Source organism: Ceratotherium simum, chromosome 11 (assembly GCF_057802395.1).
Source record: "Ceratotherium simum simum isolate JZ-2026a chromosome 11, ASM5780239v1, whole genome shotgun sequence".
Classification (NCBI taxonomy): domain Eukaryota; kingdom Metazoa; phylum Chordata; class Mammalia; order Perissodactyla; family Rhinocerotidae; genus Ceratotherium; species Ceratotherium simum.
The window spans coordinates 26,505,175-26,525,721 of record NC_141910.1 but is presented as its reverse complement, the minus strand read 5'-3'; the positions used below and the strand labels follow the sequence as shown (position 1 = coordinate 26,525,721).

Here is a 20,547-nt window from a genome sequence, read left to right as displayed (position 1 = left end):
TACAAACATCACTAGAATTGCTGAGGCTAAAAATTATCAATTACTTCAAAGCTGTTAACCCAGACAAATATCTTACTTGGAAAGTAAAAATAAATCTACAAATAACATAGATGTTCATATGGTCTGGATTATCAAAAGATATTATAAAAAGTAAAGAAATAAAATTAAGAAAAAGAAATCAGATACAATAAATAAGAAAATCAGATGGAATCAAGTATAAAAATTATAAATGCTTCTGGTAAATATAACCCTAATAAAAAGTATAAGTTTTTATTCCTTTATGTATATGTTTATTAATCCTTACACTTGTTTCTTTTAACAAGAATAGGATACTATTAAATTGAGGTAATACTAGAAAGAATAGATTTTACAAAACAGCATTTCAAAATCAGGACTATAAAGTGAAATCACTTTAATACAGTTCTAAATCTGCTTTAGGATTAAAAAAATTATAATAATAATAACTGTGAAAGCAGAGTGTAAAGCCCAGAATGTCAATTTGGATTTAATCAGAAGGTAAGCTCCTAGACGATAAGGAGTATACTGCTTTCTTCACAAACTGAATACCTAATATTATCTGTAAATAGTCTGATGGTCCACAAAAGTAAATTTGTACTATTAAGATTATCCTCTGTCACTAAAAACATAAGTCAGTATAGTTCCTGTACTTATACATATAACAGCTACATGGTATTTCTTTTGAAATTTCTATTTTTATTCAGAAATATTAATTACTGTTATCCACATACATTGAAGGTAAAAATAAACTTGGATAATAATAAAAATGTATTTTAATCCTAGGTTTATGACATTTGTAAACTCTGCCTTCTACCTTGGGTCAGACAAGTTATTCCTATTCTAGAACCTTAACAGAAAAAAGGGCAGAGGCAGAGAAGCAAAGCATTCTTCATGGAGGAGGCAGAGGTACATAGTAGAAAGAATACAGGCTTCACAGACAGAGGTTTCAGATCCTAACTTTAGCATTTCCTGGTTTTGAGGCCTTAGGCGCTCAGTGACTCAGCTCTGAAATAGGAATAAAATAACCCGCCTCATAGGGTTCTTTTAAAACATAGGTAATTGTTCATTTATTAAATATATACTGAATTCCTACTATATAAACTCTTAGTTATTACTAGGAAACTCTGTGGGAGATGTACAAAATTTCCCGAATAAGTTCAATAACTATTGATTTCATTTGGGCATCATTCTCAATACTTTTATCAGCGATTATATTACAGAAACTCTATTAGTGACAATACAACAAATAAAGGAAAAATTCTTACATTTTTAGGTACATCGTGATAAATGTGCAATAATATCACCAACTCTGTCCATAATTTCTTTAGAAAGCTAAAAATAGGATTTCATTTTACTCAAAAATGCAATAACAAATATACTATTGTGAATCAGAGATCAATCTCAATATTTTACTTTAGTTTTAAACTAATGAGTGTTTCTTCAAAATTAAATGACCAAGAGAGCTGTGCTTACAACTTAATAAAGTTAGTGTCAGTAATAAGAGCTTAATGGGACATAGTCCTTCTATTTGTATAGCTTATTAAAATTATGATAAAAAGATAAAAGCAACTTTTCAAACTTTTTTTCCAATATCAAAGGAATGTAAACCAAAATACGCTTCACTTCTTCACCTTACCTATTTTAAGGTTATTATATTTTGGACTTTGACAAAATTTATAATCAATTTGATAATCCTTATTATTTAAGGTTTATAAATTTATAAGCCAAAATTTAAACTTTAGAAATTGACTTTAAATTCTTTACTCTGATCCCAAATAATTTCAGAGAGCTGTTATGAGGATTAAAAAAAGGACTCAGAACAAATCTAGCAACTAAGCTCTTAATATGTGGTAGCTGCTGCTACGAATAAAAAGGTCTTAAAAGAACCACAAAGAAATATCAAACTGCTTTCAGTTTTTAGTAGCAATATTGGTACTGTGATTTTGTAAAACAAATATAAATAATATATATAGAGAGAGGAAAAGTATAAATAAAACATAATAAAAAACATATTATGTTAATATTAGAAACCAAGATTTTCAGAGTAAGAGAAAAAAGACAAAAGCATAAAATCAAAGTAAAAAACCCTAAAATGCCAAATCTGAATTGGAAATATCTATATAAACTCTTGATTAATTATTCTTTTTCTAAAAAGTATTTTTTCCTAGCTTTGTCCACTGAAAAGACCCAGAAGGACTAGCAACGAGCACTCCAGTTTTCAGATTGTGGCATCCAAATACCATTTCCTACAAAGAAACCACAGCTCTTTGAAGAAATAACTGATTCAGTTCTGGGATAGGACGGGTCAATGGGCCCAAGGCAACTGGTGTCAGAAAGCAAACTTGGGTTGCGTTAAAGGAACTCAGGAGCAAACATGAAAGGGCTTACACTGACCAAAAATGGGACAATTTAAGTATCAAAAAGAATAATGATTACAATGGATTAAAGTTAATCAAATATATAAAACCCCATGAGTTCATAATGATACCAAAAAAAAAAAGTAGTTCCCATTGACAGCTGCTAAGCACCAACTCATTATCCTAAAAACTGTTTTTTTTTTTTTAAAAAGGGGGGAAAAAAGCACATATCCTATCTCTCCACTATAACCTATACCTCAAAATAACCAAATAACTAACGAGGGCAAGTTCTTCTCTATAGATTTTTCAGCTAATAAATATAGATGATGGAATTTTAAAAATCACCATTTGTAATCTAATGAAATAGTAGATATAGGCGATGACCATCACTAGATGCTAAAATCATTAGGTGAAAGGCTGATGAAAAACTTTCTACTGGATGGATCTAAACCTATTGCTCAATCTTAACTTTACTAAAAGAGGAATTATCAGACATCATGTGCCTCCTGATGCAATATAAGGACAGAGCACAAAGTATTCTTACCAGAACAAATGAACCCAAATCTGTTGAGACCTCTAGATCTAACTGCCAGATTACAAAGAAGGTAGAAGAATATGCTAAAAAATACCATGAGTATCTAATAAACCAAACCCAGAATGCAGGAAATTTTATAGGTCACATAATCTGATTTATTCAACAAGTAGATGGCATAAAAAAAAAAAGGTGGGAGCAAGAAGAGGTGCTACCATAAAAGACTTAAGAGACATATCAACTAAATATAATGTGAGGACCTTGTCTGAACACTGAAACAAACAAAGCAGCTATATGGAATTATCATTAACTTTGCTGAGGTTAAAAGAGTATATTTAAAAACAGACAAAAAACACTGAGTTGTTAGAGATACACACTGACATATTTATAGAGGAATGGATATGATGTCCAGGATTTCCTTTAAAATACTCCAGTCCCTTTCTCCTAAAAGAGTAGGGGAAGAAATATGTTCCGCAAAATGAAGTTAAGTCAGGGGCCCATGGGTATTCACTATAGTCTTCCCTCTTTTTTGTTTATGTTGAAACCTGCACAATAAAAAGTTTTTTAAAAAATAATACAATGTGTATAGAACTAAATAATCAAGTATTTCATAAATAATTAACTGAATAATCAACCACCATATCTAACTGTATGCATGTAATAAAGCCTAACGTTTTTCAGAAATCTGCAGCTGCAATATAATTTGCAATAGAAATCTGCAACACAATTTGCAATACAAAATTACTTATACGTTGTATTACATCTTCAAATGAGATTATCTAATCTCTCCTTAGATGTTAAATTCTCTGACAGACCAAGAGTACATTTTATTTCTTTACCACCTGCCCAAGACTGGTGTCAAGTGTAGCCAGTTCAAGAAAAGTACCATCCAAGTATGCACACAGCAAAATAAAATATTAAATTAACTGGGAGTTGCAAAGTTTTAAATTCTAATCATCTTAGTTTTTAAAGGAATGACAGAAACAATCAAGACTTACAAACAAGTTAACAGTGTCAGAAAACAAATTCTTACCAAGACCATCTTCAGCTCCATCATAAAGCTCAGTAGATCAGGAGAGTGCTGCATTCTCTAGATCAAAACAACATTTCCAATTAATTTCATTTGTACAATGAATATTCCTTGGACTGAAATTGAAATAAAATACAGGTCCAGGTAAATGTGAAAAAAAATATTAGCTATATCTACATCTGAAAAGTATAAGAATTAAAGTATTGATCCATCATCCCTACTATCTCTATCAATTTCATTTTGAAAGAGTAATTAAAGCCCTCAAATCTATTTTCGTGAGATATACTGAATTGTGTAAGAATGTCACTTAAAACCTCACACACTCCTCTGTTCCTTTAACACTGTGTACCGCAAAGTTTAGCAAATCTAGCAAACCACAGCCTTATTTAAAAAAAAAGAAAGTGGTATGGGAGTACAAAGAGGAGCATAAAATATAAAAGTCAGATAAATCTATAAAATTTTAAAAATCTAGTTAGAGTAATGAATTAACAATTATTATTCAATACTGTCTAGTTTTATTTTTTTCTTAACCTTAAAGATTACCTATCATTGTTATTTTTGTCCTTTCACAATTAACCCATATTAATTCAAAAGGAGTCAATCTTTCAATAAAGTAAAACCTGTTATAATGAAATGGCAAAAAGGAAGTAAGCTCTACAGTAGAATGAATATTTAAGAATTATGGTTCCATTTCCTAGAAATCCTTCATTTTTAAAATAAAATAACTATAGAATAAAAGAAAACAAAGAAAATTCTCAAGTTTAAAATTATTTTCTTAGATAAAACTCTAGATCGTTTTTCTGCTTGAAATCAAAATATTGTATGTGTGTTACTTTTTGTGATGTGCTACACTATCACCACACAGTTCTGAACCAAGTCAATATGTAAACCTGTCCACTCTTTAGATGAGAAAAATTATAATAATAAAGACATTTCAACAATGGATATTATTCACATCTTAACATAGCTTTGAGTGGGCACATGTCTGTAGAACAAATCTCTGACTTTCCCTTCTTCTATACATTTTCCCTGCTTAGTTTACTAGAAATAAGTAATAAATTAAATCAAGGGTCTGCAAACTACAGCCCAGAGGCTAAATCCAGCCCAATACCTGTTTCTGTAAATAAAGTTGTACTGAAACACAGCCAACCCCATTCATTTACCTCTTGTCATGGCTGCTTTGGCACTACAAGGGCAGAACTGAGTAGCTGCAACAGAGATCTTACGGCCCACAAAATTCAAAAAACTTACTATCAGAACTTTCGCAGAGAAAGACTGCTTGGGCCCCTTGACCTTAATATTTACTTAAGTTTAAAATGATATAAGGAAAGAATAGTAATATCCACCTGGACTTTGGAATAAAACAAAGACTCGGTGCCGGCCCCGTGGCATAGCGATTAAGTGCGAGTGCTCCGCGGATCCCGGCGCGCACCAACACACTGCTTGTCAGGCCATGCTGTGGCGGCATCCCATATAAAGTGGTGGAAGATGGGCACGGATGTTAGCCCAGGGCCAGTGTTCCTCAGCAAAAAGAGGAGGATTGGCATAGATGTTAGCTCAGGCTGATCTTCCTCACAAAAAAAAAAAAAAAAAAAAAAAAGACTCGATCTAATACAGGGCTCTACATAACCAATTGAAGGGGAGGTAGGAGATTAATAAGTAATGGAGACTTTTTCTAGGAATGCTTTTGGTGAATTGGTGGAGAGTAACCAAGTCATAGACATTATTATTATACTTAGTCTTTTCTTTTTTTTTTTTTTGTGAGGAAGATCAGCCCTGAGCTAACATCCGTGCTAATCCTCCTCTTGTTGCTGAGGAAGACCGGCTCTGAGCTAACATCTATTGCCAATCCTCCACCTTTTTTTCCCCCAAAGGCCCAGTAGATAGTTGTATGTCATAGTTGCACATCCTTCTAGTTGCTGTATGTGGGACGCGGCCTCAGCATGGCCGGAGAAGCAGTGCGTCGGTGCGCACCCAGGATCCAAACCCCGGGCGCCAGCAGCAGAGCACGCACACTTAACAGGTAAGCCACAAGGCCAGCCCTATACTTAGTCTTTATACAAGTTTTTTTCAGGATATTTAAATATCTCAAGAGATTCATTTCTTAATCTTCAGTATACAATATAAATAGTCACAGTGGATGGGGAGGGAGCAGTGGAGAGAAAACAGAGAGAAATAATTTAAACAACCCCTTAAAAAAACTGCTGTAATTACACTGTCAGCAATGACAACCTACCTTCTACAAATCAAAGTTTATCTCCTACATCTCTTTGTGGTTCAGTAATGCTTTATGTGAGAGTGACTGTCACTGTCAGTTATCATAGATAATAACCTGCCTTTAAGATAGAGAAAATACAGGAAATCGAGAAAAACATACAAATGAATAAAGCGTCAAAAGAAATGCAGTTCCACTTATATTTATTTTTCTAAAAGAGGCATTTCATTATTTTCGGTTGCTTCAGTAACAGTGATTTTTTTTAACTTTCTCTAATCTTTACGAAATTTTCAGGTAGAGGAACCTAAACGTTAAGAACAACTAAACGGGAGGGGTGGGCGAAATGGATGAAGGTGGTCAAAAGTAAAAACTTCCAGACAGAAAAAAAAAAATAAACTAATCTGCCTATATCTCACCTATGCTGCCTTTACATCAACTCTCAGTATGTACATAGACATGATCCTACATGATTCCCACCACACCTTTTCTGTTGCTAATCTAGAACCATGATCCCTTTTTTGCCACAGATATCCTACAACTCCTAAATAGGTCCTGGGATTTTTTTGTAGCACCACTATTCAGGCTCAGCAGAAAAAAAATCACTCAGAAAGTGATGGATGTGGGTAAGGGTGAATGCGTTTGAAGTCCCAAAAGTCTCAAGGATGGAAATCAGCTGCAACACAAATGCTGCCTGGAGATGTGCTAAGGATTCTAAGACTGAAAACATTTTATATAACGTATGGATCATTAAAATATTTGATACAGATGTAACCTACAAAATGCAGCAACTATTAAACCACTTTGTTACAACATTCTGCAAAGTAGATCTTTAAAAAAAGAGTAAATTTAGTAATTTCTTACCCTCGCTTAAAACATAAACCTTTTAAAGGACTTACCTGTTGTATTATTTGATGGTATCCATTAAGTACTGTTCTCAGCTGCCAACTACATAGTAATCTAAAATTGTAATAGAACAAAATGGTTTGCTCATTGTTGAGAATTGAAAGAAAAAACTTATTTGTATGCTAACACAAACATGCATGTACATAAAAAAGAATGACATAAACATAATTCTGACAAGTTAATAAAATTTTTACCACTGATACTGTTGAAAGTCTCGTCTTCAAACTGTCGGTACTCATTTTATTTCAAAATATAAATAACTGCAATCAGTAAATGACATGCAAACAGTACATCTTTTTTTAACTTTAACATATCCAAAGCAAAGTCTTCTATTGAACTAGATTCTTCTCCAAGGTAGATTAAAAAAAACCAATAGTTTTGATCATAATATACAGAACTTGTATTTGAGAAAGCATATGTAGCAATATAATCTTCAAATTCTAGATTAATGTAACTAAAAGGATATATACTTTTAACTGTGTAAGTAGTGATAAGTTAATGTCCATCCATCTACTGGCTCACCTCAGCTGTGCTCTCAATATTGCTAGATAAGTAACTCTTCCAAGCATTGCTTTTACTTACCTAGAAGGAGAAAGCCTCTCTCCCGACCAGGGTCTTTTCAAACCATCATGACTCCCTCCATTCTTGGTCTCTCACCCCTATCTTCTCTCTTAGCGGCAGAGCAGCTCATTCAACTGCCCATGGAAACTCCTCTCTAACTGTACTCTCCATCCCTTGCCACTGACCTCATCACATCTATTCATTAATTATCCTGTTACTGTGGTACCCTTATTTTCTGCTAGTATTTCCTCCTTAATATATTAACTTGCTCAAGCAAATCTCACCTGAAAAAAAAAACTCTTCCTTGACCTCAAACCCTTTCTAGTCACTCCTTTTCTTCAAAGTAGTTTATACTGTTTACATTTCCTTTCTACCCACTCACCCACTCCAAAACCCAACACAACCTGGCTTCTGCCACTACATGAAACCTATTCATATCTAACCTGATCTCTTCAAAACACTCAGCACCTTAACCATTCCCTCCTTAAGCCTCTCCTTATTAGGCTTCAGAGACAACTGAAGATTTTCCTCTTACTTCTCTAGTCACTCGTCTTCTTCCAAGTTCCTCTTTATTTACCAGTCTTTTAAATGTTGGTATGCCCTCAAGGTTCTGTCACTGGCTTTCCTTCTTCACCCCACACACGCAGGTACTGGAAAGTCTATCCATACTCATAGCCCTAAATCCCATGCCTACTGTGACTTCCATATCCATCTCCATTCCAAGTCTCACACTCGAGTTCCACATCAATACACTACTACCCACTAAATATCTCCTCCTGATACTTCACACACAATATGTCTTAAAACAATTTCTCTTCTACTTCACCATCCACGACCTCTCCTCTATTTTAATTATCTGAGCCAGGAACTTGGAAGGCATCCTCTGCTCCTCTTTCCCTCTTATCTCTCATTTCTAATCAGTAACAAAATCCTGTCAATTCTACTCATAAATGTCTCTGGATTCTTCCTCCACTCTACCCCTAGCGATATTTAGGAGCAGAAATAAGATTTTGGGTGCCACCTAAATTTCCAGTCTGTCTCTTGACATTCCTTGATAGGCTCTGTATAAATAGTCCATGTTGATACCTAATTTATACCAGGACTTAACTGATAATATGGGTCTTCCCAGAGACTGAATATGCACATAATTAACATCAGTCAAAAGCTGAAAACAAAGTCTTCTAATTCTTTTGTATTCTCCCTTTATACTTCAGTTCAGTACTTGTTAGTGAAGTTTACACAACTGCTGTTCACTGTTCTTTAAATGAAAAAAAATTAGAGAATTAATGTGTTACCTTTGAAAAGCACTTCAGCAGCAAGAAAAATCAATTACAAATGCACAGTGATTTAGAAAATCAGAAATGTTTCTGGTTGACTAATAAGCATTTTAGGTAAAACTCTAATAACTAGAATCAGTTTATACCAAATTAACTACCTGCCCATCCCACCAAGATGCATGTCTATAACAACACACTACATCACCTTGCATTCTTCAATTGTAAATCTTCAGGCAACAATATTCTAAGGTGGAAATCCCTTCCCTGCAGGAAATATTGAAAAGGTTCACTCAAATTTTCATCTTTCACTTAATGTTAAGAGAAGTTAAGCACAGAATCACATAGAAAAGGCAATGTTTTCCTTTAGTTCCTAAAAGGTATCAACTTTATCCAAATCTTGATACTTGTTAAAATATAGGCAACAGAATATTGCATTGGTGGGAAAATAACTCAAAAATGTCTATCAGAAACTTTGTAATTATTGGGAAATCAAAAGACTAAGATAGGACTTTGTTTTTAAAGAGAAAGTCACTCACAGAAACATAAGAAATACTAAGAAATTGTTAATGTAGACATAAAGAAGAAATTTAAATGCTATTTCTTAGGAAATAAATTCATGAAAAAGGAAATTCTTTCAAATTACTTTGAATATGGAAGAAAAAAGTGTAAAATAAGAATATATAATACACTACAGGCTTCATATTTTCAATTTTCTAAATTAGAATAAAATGAAAATATATTTAGTTAGACATCAGGGAAATATTTTCATAAATCAGAGTATATCTAATTCTCCCATACTCACTGACCTTTAATAAATAAAATCGCTAACATACAAAGTTATTTTAAATATGCACTACCTATACATTTGAATATACCAAATTTTACTCAAAAGTCTTTCTAAGGAAAGAAGGACTGTTCTGAGAAATATATTCAGTTTTACTTTCTTGAGAAAGTGAATGGGTAAGCCACTTAAACTTTATACCTTAAATAGGATAATACACGTGAAATCTGAGTAAAGGTAAGCATAAAAAGACAAACAGAAATATAATCTTTTACTCCAACAGTATAAAATAAAAAAGAGTAATAAAATTCTCGAAAAACAATTACCATGAGAATTTGAGCACAGTCTCCCTCAAAGCAGTTTCAAAAATAGAGGAACACAATTAAATGTACCCCATAACCTTTACTTTCACAATAATATTACAGTTCTGACTTTCATTACATTTAAATGTCCTTTAAAAAAATGAAACAAAATGTACTACTGACCTTTTCAAAAGGTCAAGTAACAATAATTCACTATTTCATTAAAGCACTAAAAGGTATTATGTAGTAACTTCAACCTAACTTTATAGACATCCCACACATAGGTGTAAGAACAATCTGGAATTCAAAATTTACATGAAAATAGTAAAACTACTCTACTGATCTGCTCTCTGAAAGAATAAAATTCCACAGTCCCTTATTTGCAAAATCCAGCCATTTTAAAAGGTCAAATGCCATGTCACATGTCATAATACTTTTCTGACTCAAGAAAATGTCCCAAATTAGCTTTTTTTATTAAAGCATATAAAAAATGTTAATTGCTCTCAAAAAGCAGATTTTCCAGACTTACAGGGAACAAAAGTACTGACAGTTGCCTAAATCTGAATCTTGCCATACATCCTCCCAAAAAACTATATAGATCAATATTAAGAAGAAATAAAACCACAAAAATCCCACATTTCCAGCAAAAATCAGAAGTCAGAGAGCACTATAAATTTCAAATTACCTATAGGAAGAAAAATATAAACCATTTTCCAGTGGCTTCCACTCTAGGGCTGCCACAGCAAGTTCTTTTAGAGAGGTAGGGGGTTCAGGAAAAAATGCAAGGAAAAGAAAAGAGGGGACTGGACTAAGAGCAAAAATAATAAAGAGATCTGGTTAGTCATAGCACTGACTACAAGGAGGGGATTTAATATGAACACAAAAGTCAAGGAGCTCATCTTGGAAAAGAAATGTAAGAGTAGACGATAGTAAAAAGGCAGGTAGAGAGATCCTTCAGAAACTGGGTGTCAGAAGGAAAAAAGAAGTAAGAGGGGGAAACTTAGGATCTTATATAAAAAAATAAAAACACTCAAGTCCTCCCTCAGCACTAACAAAAAAACATCCATTAAATAAACTATACTTTGCTTCACCAATAGAAGAGAGTATTCTTGAACTAGGGATTTTACAAACTATTGCAAACAGCTGAACTGTTCACAAACACGGATATTGTCTTCATCAATGCCAAGCTACTATGAGACAAAATCAGAATAAGAGAATCAAAACATTTCAGGTGATGACAATTCCCCATGCAAACAAAAACCACAAGGCATAAACAAATTACAATACTGAATTATATATATTATTAAAAATTGCACTCAGATTCAGAAATTTAAAAAGAACAGAAATTATAAAAAAAATTAAGAAAAAGACAACATAATATTAAAATGGGAGAATAAATTAATAGGTGCTCAAGAGACAACAGAGTACAATAAAAATTACATAAGAGGCAAAGAAAAAGCAAGAACATTACCAAATGAGAAAAAAAATTAAAGACCATCAGAGAAAAGCAGCTGAAGTGGAAAACAAGCAAAGAAAATCCAATATACAAAGAACTGGAGACCTTGAAAAGGAAATCAAAATAGTAGAAAAGAATATTTAAAATTATAATCCAAGTATATTTTCTGGAAATTCACATACTGAAAAGGACAACTGGACACATGAGAAAAGTTACTCATAACAACCCACTCTGAGATATATCTTAATATACAGACTTTAAAAATAAGAAAAAAGTCCATAGCTTCTAAGAAAAAGATCAAATAACTTACATGGGAAACAGAATAAGACTGGCATCAGACTTCTCAAAGAAAGAATTTTTTTTAAAAAAGCAACAATGGAATAGAACATTTAAGAAACAGAAAGGGAACAACTTCTAGCCATGATGGAATAACAGGGACAGGATTTACCTCTCCACATTAACTAAAAAATTGGACAAATATATGAAATAATGATTTTCAGACATCAAACAATAGGCAGTGCAGGACACTGACCCTTGAAAAAAGGGAAACAAATGAAAAAAAATCTCTGTAATTGTCCAGGCTTACTGCCTGGAGAATTTTCAGGCTGCAAGGCAAGGATGGAGAACCACAGAGGGCCCAACATTCTCCAGATCTGAGAGAAGACAGGGGTGAGTCAGGGGAGGCCAAGGCAAGTAGAATTCACAAGGTACAGTACCAAAGAGGAGAGAAATACATGGAGAAGAAAGACACACAGAGAGTAAACCTAGAGAACTTCAGAGGATTCCTCAAAAGGAGTCATCAGCTGAGTAGCGACTGCTGCATGGATGTGAGAAAACCACCCAAAGCTGGGGAACCATGAGAATGGAGCATGCAAAACAATACTGGAGCTCATACAAAGCTGAGAGTAGTCATGTTCTGACCAGCCAGAGTGGAAAAGCTCGTACTGTAAGAGCCATCAAATCGAGTACTCAGAATAGTATTGCCTTAATAGCAAGGCCAAATTAGTCTAGGCTAATGTCTATTCTGTTTCTGCCTAACAAAGATTAAAAGCAAACCTTGAAATGATCAAACTGTTTCCAAGTAATTTAACTGCAGCTTAGAACAAATCTCAAGAATATTTAAGAAAATAAAAAATATTTAGCCGCAACAGGTAGAATGCACAATGTCTGGCATCCAATCAAAATATATCAGGTATGCAGAGAAGTAGGAAAACAATCTTTCATAATAAAGAGAAAAATAAAAAGAAACAAATACAAAAATGGCAGATGACAGAACTGCTTAAAAAAATTTTAAAGGTTATAACTATATTTCATATGTTCAAGAAGGTAGAGGAAAGCATGAGCATGCTAAATGGACACAGGAGAGATATAAAGAAAGACTCAAATCAAAGAGATGAAAAATAAAATGTCTGAGAAGAAAAAAACGCTAGATGGTATTAACAGCGGATTACACCTTGCAAAAGAAGATATTAGTGTACCTGAAACACAGAAATAGAACATCCAAAATAAAACAGAGAAAGAAACTGAAAAAAAAAAAAAAGAACAGACTATCAATGAATTATGGAACAACTTAAAGTGGTCCAATATGCATGTATTTGGAGTCCCCAACAAAGGGGAGAGAGAGACAAAATAATTTTTAAAGAAATAATAGCTGAAGTTTTTCCCAAATTAAATGAAAATACATACTCACAGATCCAAAAAGCTCCACAAACTCTAAAGAGGAAAAACATGAAGAAAACTACATCAAGGTACATCATAATCAAATTAACAAAACCAATGATAAAAAGAAAAATCTTAAAAGCAGCCAAAGAAAAACAACACACTACTTACAAAGGAACAAAGATAAGAAAAAGTAGAGATTTCTCATAGGAAATAATGCAAGACAGTGAAGCAGCATTTTTAAAATACTAAAGAAGAGAAAAGTCAATCTAGAATTTTATACCCAGTGAAACTATCTTTCAAAAGATCAAATAAACAATTTTTCAGACATAAAAGAGCTGAAAAAATTCATCAGTAGCAGACAAGCACTACAAGAAATGTTAAAAGAAGAACGTCACGAAGAAAGTAGATGAAATGAGATAGAAATCTGGATATACAACAAAGAGTACCAGAAACAGTAAATCTAGAGGTAAATATAAAAGACCTTTTTCCTTATTTTTTAAAATCTCTTTAAAGGATAATTGTGCCAAAGTCAGAACAATCTGAGCAACAAATAAAGTAGTATTGGATTATAACCCAAATATAAAATAAATATCCATGAAAATATACTGACATAAATGATGGAATTAAGAAATGGGGGAGTTAAACCAATCTCCCATGTAGAAAAAATCCAGATAAATTATACAGATATTCCACCTTAAAGGAGGAGGAACATAACTACCCAATACTTAATGGGGGCTGCTCTTAGTGACTTCCTTCCAAGAAGTATGGCATGGAAAGGGAGAAAAAGAGCAAGTTTATAGTAGAGAAACAAACACTACTTAAGCCAAGTGATCAAGGTCAACATCAACAATCAGATATCATATTGATAGTATGTATCTTTGATATGATGTGATGAAATGGTAAACTTGGTGATGTTCCTCTCAAAAACCCATAACACTAGTCTAATCATGAGAAAAACATCAAATTCCAGTAGAGTAGTACCCTACAATATACTTGACTAGTGGTCCTCAATAAAGAGGGTCATTTCATAATCATAAAGGAGTCAAGGTCATCAAAAACAAAGAAAAGAGTCTAAGAAACCATCATAGCCAAAGGAAGCCAAAAGAGACATGATAATGTGGTATCCTGGATGAGATCCTGGAACAGAAAAAAGTTATTAGGTAAAAACTAAGGAAATTTGAATAAAGTATGGACTTGAATTAATAATATGTACAAATATTGGTTCATTAATTGCAACAAATGTACCATACTAATATAAGATGTTAATAACAGGACAACTGTTTGTATAGGGAAGGGGATGGTATATGGGAATTCTCTGCACCATCTGCTCAATTTTTCTGTAACTCTAAAACTGTCCTTAAAAAATAGAAGTCTAGGGGCCGGCCCAGTGGCATAGTGGTTAAGTTCCCACACTCCATTTCAGCAGCCCGGGGTTCACTGGTTCGGATCCCGGGCACAGACCTACACTTTGCTCATCAAGCCGTGCTGCAGTGGCATCCCACATACCAAACAGAGGAAGACTGCCACAGATGTTAGCTCAGCGACAATCTTCCTCAAACAAAGAGAGGAAGATTGGCAACAGGTGTTAGCTCAGGGCCAATCTTCCTCACAAAAAGTCTATTAATTTAAAAAAATATAATTGTTTAAAAAAAGTCAATAACAGTGTATGGAGAGGATTATAAGATAAATAGAAATAAAATATATGACAACATTAGCACAACAGCCAGGAGATGAGAAATAGAAGTATATTGTTTTAAGATTCTTATACTGTAAGGGAAGTGGTATAACAGAAAGCAGATTATAAGTTAAAGATGTATATTGTAAACCCTAGAGCAAACATTAAAAAAAGAAAAAATAATATAGCTGATAAACCAATAGTGCATATAAAATAGAATTCTAATATTACTTACCATGACAGGTTTAAGATATATACTATAAACCCTAAAGCAACTACTTAGGGGGAGGAAAAAAAAAACAAAAACAGCTGATAAGCTGACAGAGGAGATAAAATACAATTATGAAAAAGAATTCAATTAATATAAAATGCAGAAAAATAGGGAAAAGATAAAAAAATAAAAGAACACATGGAATAATTAGAAAATAAATAGCAACATATTAGGTTTAAACCCAACCAAATCAATAATCACATTAAACATAAATGGTCTAAACACCCCCCATAAAAAGCATTAAACATAAAGGCACAAAAAGTCATAAAATAAAGAATGGAAAAAGATAAACCATGTCAACACTAATCAAAAGAGGGCGAGAGTCACTATATTAATAGCAAAAAATACAGATTCCAGGGCAAAAATTATTACCAGGAATAAAAAGGGTCATTTCCTAATCATAAAGGAGTCAGTTCATCAAGAGAGCTTAACAATCCTAAAAGTTTATGTACCTAATTAAAGAACTTCAACATATATGAAACAAAAAGTGACAGAAATTAAAGCAGAAATTGAAAAATCAACAATTATAGTTGGAGATTTCTTTTTTTTTTTAAAGATTTTATTTATTTATTTTTCCCCCCAAAGCCCCAGTAGCTAGTTGTATGTCATAGCTGCACATCCTTCCAGTTGCTGTATGTGGGACGCGGCCTCAGCATGGCCGGACAAGCGGTACGTTGGTGCACGCCCGGGATCCGAACCCGGGCCGCCAGCAGCGGAGCACGCACACTTAACCGCTAAGCCACGGGGCCGGCCCCAATATAGTTGGAGATTTCAGTAGCCTCTTTCATTAATAGAAGAAGTATACAGAAAATCAGTAAGGACATAGAAAACTTGAATAGTATTATGAACCAATTTGACACAACTGACATTATAAAACACTCCACCCAAAAGCAGCAGAATACACATTCTTTTCGAGTATACACAGAACACTTACCAAGATAGACCAGACTGTAGGCCATAAAATAAGTTTCAATAAATTTAAAAGAATTCAAATCATATAGATTATGTTCTGTGACTAAATTATAAATCAATATCAAAAAGATATCTGGAAAATCCTCAAATACTTAGAAAGATGTATCATTCTTCTAAATAACCCATGGGTCAAAGAAGAAATTAACAAATATTCTGAACTGAAAAAAAAAGGAAAATACAACTTACCAAAACTTGTCTGATACAGCTAAAGCAATGTTTGAAGGGAAATTTATAGCACTAAACGTCTATTATACAGCAGAAGAAAGGTCTCATTATCAATGACCTAATTTTCTACTGAAAAACCTAGGAAACTTAAGATCAGAAGTCAATGAAACAGAAAAACAAGAGAAAAATATCAATGAAATCAAAAGTAGGTTCTCAGAAGAGATCACTAAAATTTACAAGCTTCTATCCAGATGCATCAAGAAAAAAAAGAAAGAAGACACAAAATACCAATAACAGGAATGAGGACTGGAAGTATCTATAAAATACGTCCACAATTTCTTTGATACTTCCATCTTTAAAAGTTGGTCCCTCATCTCTCTCCTTTTGAACATGGACTGGACTTGAGACTTGCTTCTAACAAACAGAATAAAGCAGAAGTAAATAAGTGTAACTTCAGAGGCGAGGGCGAAAAAGGCACTGTGCAGCTTTCTGCTTGATCTCTCTGCTGTATCACTCACCTAGGGGAAGCTAGCTGCCATGTTGTGATGATAGTCAGCAACACTATGTAGGTCTATGTGGTGAGGAACTGAGGCCTCCTACCAAGAGCAGTAAAAAACTGAGGCCTCCAGCCAACAGCTGTGTGAATGAATGATCTTGGAAGTAAATCTTCCAGCCCTAGTCAAGCCTCTAGATAACTGACATCCTGGCCAACATCTTCATTGCAAGTTCATGAGAAACACTGATCCAGAACCACCCAGCTAAGTTACTTCCGAATTCATGATCCACAGAAAAGGTGAGATAATAAGTTTTTGTTGTTTTAAAGCCATTAAGATCTGGAATAACTAGTTATGCAGCAAAGGATAACCAATACAGAGCGCATCATTACGGATCCCAGACATTAAAAGGATAATGAGGGAATATTATAAATAACTTTTAAGCCAATAAATTCAAAAACCTAGATGAAATGAACCAACTCCTTGAAAGAAACAAGCTATCAAAACTCACTCAAGAGGAAAGGAATAACCTGATAATAGAGAAAACCCCTTCTTTTAATCACATACAGATCACTCACACACACACACACACACACACACACAAAAAGAATGAATAAGTTCCACAGAGTAGAATTTTCACAAACAACACTGTCTAATCACAATGCAATAAAACTAGAAAATAACAAAATTAAAAATCAAAATAGACCTTCCATGAGAAAATTTTTTAAACCTTCTATTAAATAACTCCTGGGTGCAGGGGGACTACAAATTAAAATTATATAAGTTCTAAAAAATGATGATAAAAGACTACATGTCAGCATCTACAAGATACTTTTAAAATAGTGATGAGAAGAAAATGCAAAGCCTTAAAAACTTGTATCAATAAAAATGTGCTCTCACTGGCCAAATCTGGGACAATTTAAGCATCAAAATAAATAAGGGAAGTAATGATTATAACACACTAAGTAAACTATTTTTAAAATCATGAGTCCATTCTGATATAAATAAATAAATGAGAAAGGGAAAACTACTCCTTATCATAGAATGCCAATTAATAAATATAGAAGAAATGATTAGAGTTAGAAATGAGCTAGAAAATCATCATTTGGCAACCATCACAGTATTAACTGACTCAAACAACAGATGCTACAACTAGGGTGTGTGTGTGTACAAGACTTATTACAAAAGGAAAATCTGGCAGATGCCACCTTAAACAGGTGATCAGAGGTAACACCACCAATAATGAGATCTGCTGACGCCATGTGCCCTGATAAGGACACAACCTTCTTTCTGTCTCTAGCAATCTCTGCCAAAATTGCATAATATGAATTTAATAATGAGGAAACATCCGTCAAACCCAAACTGAGGGACATTCTACCTAATAACCAACCTGAACTCTTAAAAAATTTCAAGTTCATGAAAAACAAAGACTAAAGAACTATTCCAGATTAAAGATACAACTACATGTAACTGTGAGATCTTACATCAGACGGTAGGGGGCTGGGAAGGGGTATAAAATATTTAATTGCAACATTAACAAAATTTGAATTTGGACTCCAAATTGGATAATGGTATTATATCATGATTAAATTCCCTGCTCTTGATAAACGTACAGAGGTTATGTATGACTGTGTCCTTGTTCTCACAAAACATACGCTGAAGTATTTAGGAATAAAGAGGCCACTATGTCTGCAACTTAAATCTCAAACTGTTCAGGAAAATAATGTGTGCATACACCCACCCACATAAACACACAGAATCATAAATCAAATGGCATAAATGTAAAATGGTGAATCTGGGTAAAGGGTTTACTGAATTCTTCATACATTCTTGCTAGTTTTCTGTAAGCCTGAAATTATATACAAGACAAACATTTTTAGACAAAATCAGCTCCACCAAAAAAAACAATGTTAAATTGTTTAGGTTAAGATTTCAATAAACTGCTTAAGGTAGGTACAAACTAGAATTGTAGCTACAGCAAAGGTCATAAAAAAATTTAATCTAATCTCAATTCTGATGGCTACAGTTTTCTATGAGGCTTTAGCAGATACAGACACACAAAATACAAAATGTAATTTTGTAATGTCTCTTCAATTTTTTTAAATGTGGTCTGAAAGTAAATCATGTTTTCAACTAGGTAATTTAAGATTAGTACTTCCAATTAAGAAGGAAAAGGTGGATTAACTTTATTCCAGAAGTAATAATGAATTTTAACCTCTACTTTCTGTGATGGTCACAATGAATTTGAAGACAAATGAAGAAGTCCCAACGTACCGTCTATAACCGTTCCCTAATCACAGTGTATTCTGATTAGTTCTACACCTAATATTCTTAGAGGTGGGTAAAAATTTCATTTACCAAGAGATTTGATAATTCACTCAATATTTTTGAGATTATTTTGTTTTGAGGAGCCTTAAAACATAGAGTAATTCCTAGGATATGTCCCCTATCTTCAAAAAATACGTGTTGGTGGGGAGTGAGTGAAACAGGCAAAGGGAGACAAAAGGTACAAACTTCCAGTTATGATATAAGTCATGGGGATGTAACATACAGCACGGCAACTATAGTTAATAATACTGTATTGCATGTTTGAAAGTTGCTAAGAGAGTAGATCTTAAAAGTAGATTAAAAGTAGATCTTAAAATTTTTCATCAAATTTTATTTCAAAAAAATAATTCTGTAACTATGTGTTGGTGATGGATGATAACGAGACTTACTGTGGTGATCATTTCACAACATATATAAATATCAAATGATTATGTTGTACGCCTTCAATTAATATGTTGTATGTCAATTATACCACAAAAAAGAGGCATGAAATATGCTTCTCTTTAAAGTTAAATTAAGTTTGCAAATACACAATATTCAAATGTTTTTAAAGGTGAAACCACTGCCTTAATCACTATAATTTAAGAGTTAAATTTTACCTCCATTCCCCTCTTTCAACACTGACAATGTCTGTTTTAACCAGGATTGCTGAATGGAGTGTTAATCAAGGTAAGGCAGAGCAATGCAATTATTCATTTTCCTTTCAGAAAATAAAAATAATAAAATTCTGAGAACAGAAAATTTTTATTGATTACCATGGTATTTTTCAAATTATCTGGTTAATTACTAAATTTTAAATTTATCATGACAAAACTGCATAATTTTTTGTTTCTGTGTGATAGTTCAAATAACTGAAAATTTGCATGTCTATAAGAGAGTCACACATACTTTCCCAGAAAATACAGTTCTACGTCAAATTGTTTAAAAAATGACACTCTTTCTTTCCTCCTCAGAAGTTTCCCTTACTTCAGGTAGCAAATCAAAGCCTCAGATTAGTTGGTCATGTGTTACATTTTATAGATAGAAGGTATTGCTAACAATTTGACCTATTCTTGACCTATATTGCAAGTTCCCGGTGGTTAATGTGTGTGTGGTTTCACCAGTCTGTCCTGGGGCAGAACTTGATAAATAATGTTAAAAGACAAAAAGAAAAAAAAAAGTATGTGTGCTGGTGCGGGAGAGGGCACGATACAGAGTGTTATAGGGAACAGAAACCTAGATTCAAAATTCTAACCTAAGGTTTCTTGGCGCAATGTAGAGGGGAAAAATCCAGGAGTGGAATCAGCCTGACTTTAAGAGATTGTTTCGATCATGGACAAGTAACAACCTCTCCACCTTCCCATGCCTTGATTTACTCAACTATAAACGTGAAAAATGATTTTTTTAAATTTGTGCCTCAAAGGGCTGAGGATTTAGCGAGATCGTGTACTTAGAAAGCTGTTTGTAAACTTCAAAACCGTACACGTGTGTTACCACGTGTAATGAACTCCACAAGGGAGGCCACTTGGAATCAGCAAAGGTAATTAATTCTGTTGTCAAGATTTCCCA

At 33.5% G+C, this 20,547-nt stretch overlaps 1 protein-coding gene across 5 annotated transcripts in view; it reads right to left on the bottom strand.

The window, feature by feature from the left end:
• FANCL (FA complementation group L) overlaps nt 1-20,547 on the bottom strand; it is a 101,418-nt gene that overhangs the window by 80,168 nt on the left and 703 nt on the right. For 3 of the 5 annotated variants that reach the window (XM_087436723.1, XM_004435663.3, XM_087436722.1), the window contains exons 2-4: nt 9,099-9,157; nt 7,049-7,109; nt 3,941-3,997 (exon numbers count right to left, since the gene is read on the bottom strand). In XM_087436723.1, the coding sequence (XP_087292849.1) occupies nt 3,941-3,997; nt 7,049-7,109; nt 9,099-9,157 (177 nt within the window). Of the gene's footprint in view, nt 1-3,940; nt 3,998-7,048; nt 7,110-8,724; nt 8,837-9,098; nt 9,158-20,547 lie in introns of those variants that run through there. The other 2 variants (XM_087436724.1, XM_087436725.1) reach the window with 2 other exon arrangements.